Consider the following 2,160-nt stretch of genomic DNA (forward strand, 5'->3'; position numbering starts at 1 on the left):
ACGGAAATCAAAATATTATCCAAGTGTAACTCTTCATTAGCATGACACGTAATCCATGCAAAACTTCAGAGGAAAAGTTTAGAAATTCTCTGATCTTTACTTATTTCAGAAGTTTCCCAGAATGTAACATTTGCCTGAGAACTGACTGCAAATGAAATAAGACACTATTATTGCCATTCCACCTCAATCACCAAAAACAAATTAAGCGAGCCACAAAATCCAATCAACATTAAGGTCCGGCCCAATCCACAACAGCCACGAATTGAGCCACAAAATTCCAATCCACATGTGAAAATAGAAGGTCAGCACAGTTCCAAATTTCCACCCAATCCAAAACAGCCATGAAAAGTTTTCAGAAATGACGTCTCATCCACTGCAATGACCTGGCAATTCTGACAAATCTTCTTCTAATGGCGGCCCACAATCCATCACCGTGGCCGGCATTGAGATGATTCCACAAATCACAGTCCACCCAGATATTAGATAAACATGAAAACATTAAAATATATAAAATTTCAACCAGATTTCTCTACTTTTTTTCCCCCTTTATCAGGGCTTTTTAGCTCCCCCGTTCTTTCAAGAATCTGAGAAATCTGATATAACATTCGGGGATGGATTTGCCAGACTATAAGAAAATTGTTGTGAGGGGCATCACCGCCTTGGAACAAGCCGGCCTCTTCACGATTCGGGTCTTTGCACAGGTGTCCGATCGATCTCCCCCAAATTTTCTGAAATTCTTATGAGGTCGGTAGATCGAATCTCGGGGGCTCTGTTTAATGGGTTTTTCCTTTTTTGAGCAGGTGCAAGGTGTGGGCAGAGAGAGTATGGCGAGTCAAGGAGATGTGGGATGCTGTTATGTCAGCGTGGAAGATGCGTGTGAAACAGGATGCATTGCAGCCTGCCAGAGAGCTAGTCACAATGCTAATTCTGCTTCTGCAATTCAGGTATATTGATTTCCATTCTGAGGTTTTTCATGGATTTTCTCCTTTTAATGACCGCCATTAATGGGGAATGTTCTGTGATTACAGGATTGTAGTGAGGCGTGTATAAAGGCCTGTGTGAGACCTGGAATTTCTGTGGGCAAATTCACAACCACAGTTTCAACAGTGAATAAATGAATTCGGGATCGGATCCGTTTGGCATTGTAAATTCATGGAGTTTTAAGATTTGGTTGGGTTTTTGGCGCAGCCAACACAGATTGTATTCAGATCATTGTATGAATTCCACTGTAACCATGCGAATCGATTGGGCACGAACATTGTGCCTGAAATTTTGATAAGCTTGAAATGGAAAATAATGCCGGAATGTTCCGATTTGGATCCAAAAGTATTCGTACGACTCTTGGATTCCGCACCTGGAATTTTTTTTTTTTATTGGATTAATTATTATTTTTAATCTGTACTTTATGAAATTAAGGAAGAAACATTCTCATTAACTATAATTTTTTTATTATAATGTTTATCATTGATGTTGGGGATAACCACTCTATGTAAATAATATTGTTTAAGGTTCAATGGCTTCACTATGTTTTATTATTTTATTTATTTTAATATTAGCATACAAACAAATAATGGTTTTGAGCGTTTTGTTTGAATTTTTTTTTTTTCGGGGTGGGGTGGGGGTATTATTGTTTTAAATTTCAATTTTATATCTTTAATTATATAGGGGAAAGGACCCAGTAGTTGAGCATGTTCCAATTGTTGTGAGGGTTGTTGATACCTTTTGTTCCAAAAATTGAACAAATAAAACCTATTGTTTGAAACAAAAAATATCAATTTTTGTTAGGAAATGTACCAACAGTTGTTAGGAAATGTACCAATAGTTGTTAAGAAATGTACTAATATTGTAAAAAGTAACCAATCAGGTGATGCCACATCGACTGCACAACTATTGGGGCCTCTTTTGCACGCCTATTGGTCTCACTTTTTTTGGGGGCTGTTTTGGACACCTTGGCAAAAAGCATGCTGATGTGGCATCATATTTGATGATGTGGCCCTGAAACCTTAGTTATAAGCAGGGGACTTGCCAAGTAAGCTGCTGTAAAAAAATCGGAGTGATTCGAAATTTCCAAGTAGGATTTTGAGAAGCGTGAAGTTAGGGTGCACGACTACTGGGTCCTTTCCCCTATAGCTTCTTTTTTTTTTTTTGGAGGTCTTGGTT

At 38.2% G+C, this 2,160-nt stretch overlaps 1 protein-coding gene across 1 annotated transcript; it reads left to right on the plus strand.

Moving 5' to 3' along the window:
- Window positions 1-457: 457 nt before the first annotated feature.
- LOC131078518 (uncharacterized) lies at window positions 458-1,435 on the plus strand. Its single transcript, XM_058016239.2, has 3 exons — window positions 458-701; window positions 801-944; window positions 1,029-1,435. Exons 1-3 carry the CDS (start codon window positions 612-614, stop codon window positions 1,116-1,118), a joined length of 324 nt encoding a protein of 107 aa, XP_057872222.2. The 5' UTR covers window positions 458-611; the 3' UTR covers window positions 1,119-1,435.
- The last annotated feature ends 725 nt before the right edge of the window (window positions 1,436-2,160 follow it).

This window comes from Cryptomeria japonica, chromosome 7, assembly GCF_030272615.1.
Source record: "Cryptomeria japonica chromosome 7, Sugi_1.0, whole genome shotgun sequence".
Lineage (NCBI taxonomy): Eukaryota > Viridiplantae > Streptophyta > Pinopsida > Cupressales > Cupressaceae > Cryptomeria > Cryptomeria japonica.

What these genes read in the sequence shown, in the direction of transcription:
- LOC131078518 (XM_058016239.2), top strand. Translation starts at nt 612, where the DNA reads ATGGATTTGCCAGACTATAAGAAAATTGTTGTGAGGGGCATCACCGCC. An exon ending in CGATTCGGGTCTTTGCACAG is followed by an intron (nt 702 to 800) that starts GTGTCCGATCGA and finishes TTTTTTGAGCAG; the next exon opens with GTGCAAGGTGTGGGCAGAGA. An exon ending in ATTCTGCTTCTGCAATTCAG is followed by an intron (nt 945 to 1,028) that starts GTATATTGATTT and finishes CTGTGATTACAG; the next exon opens with GATTGTAGTGAGGCGTGTAT.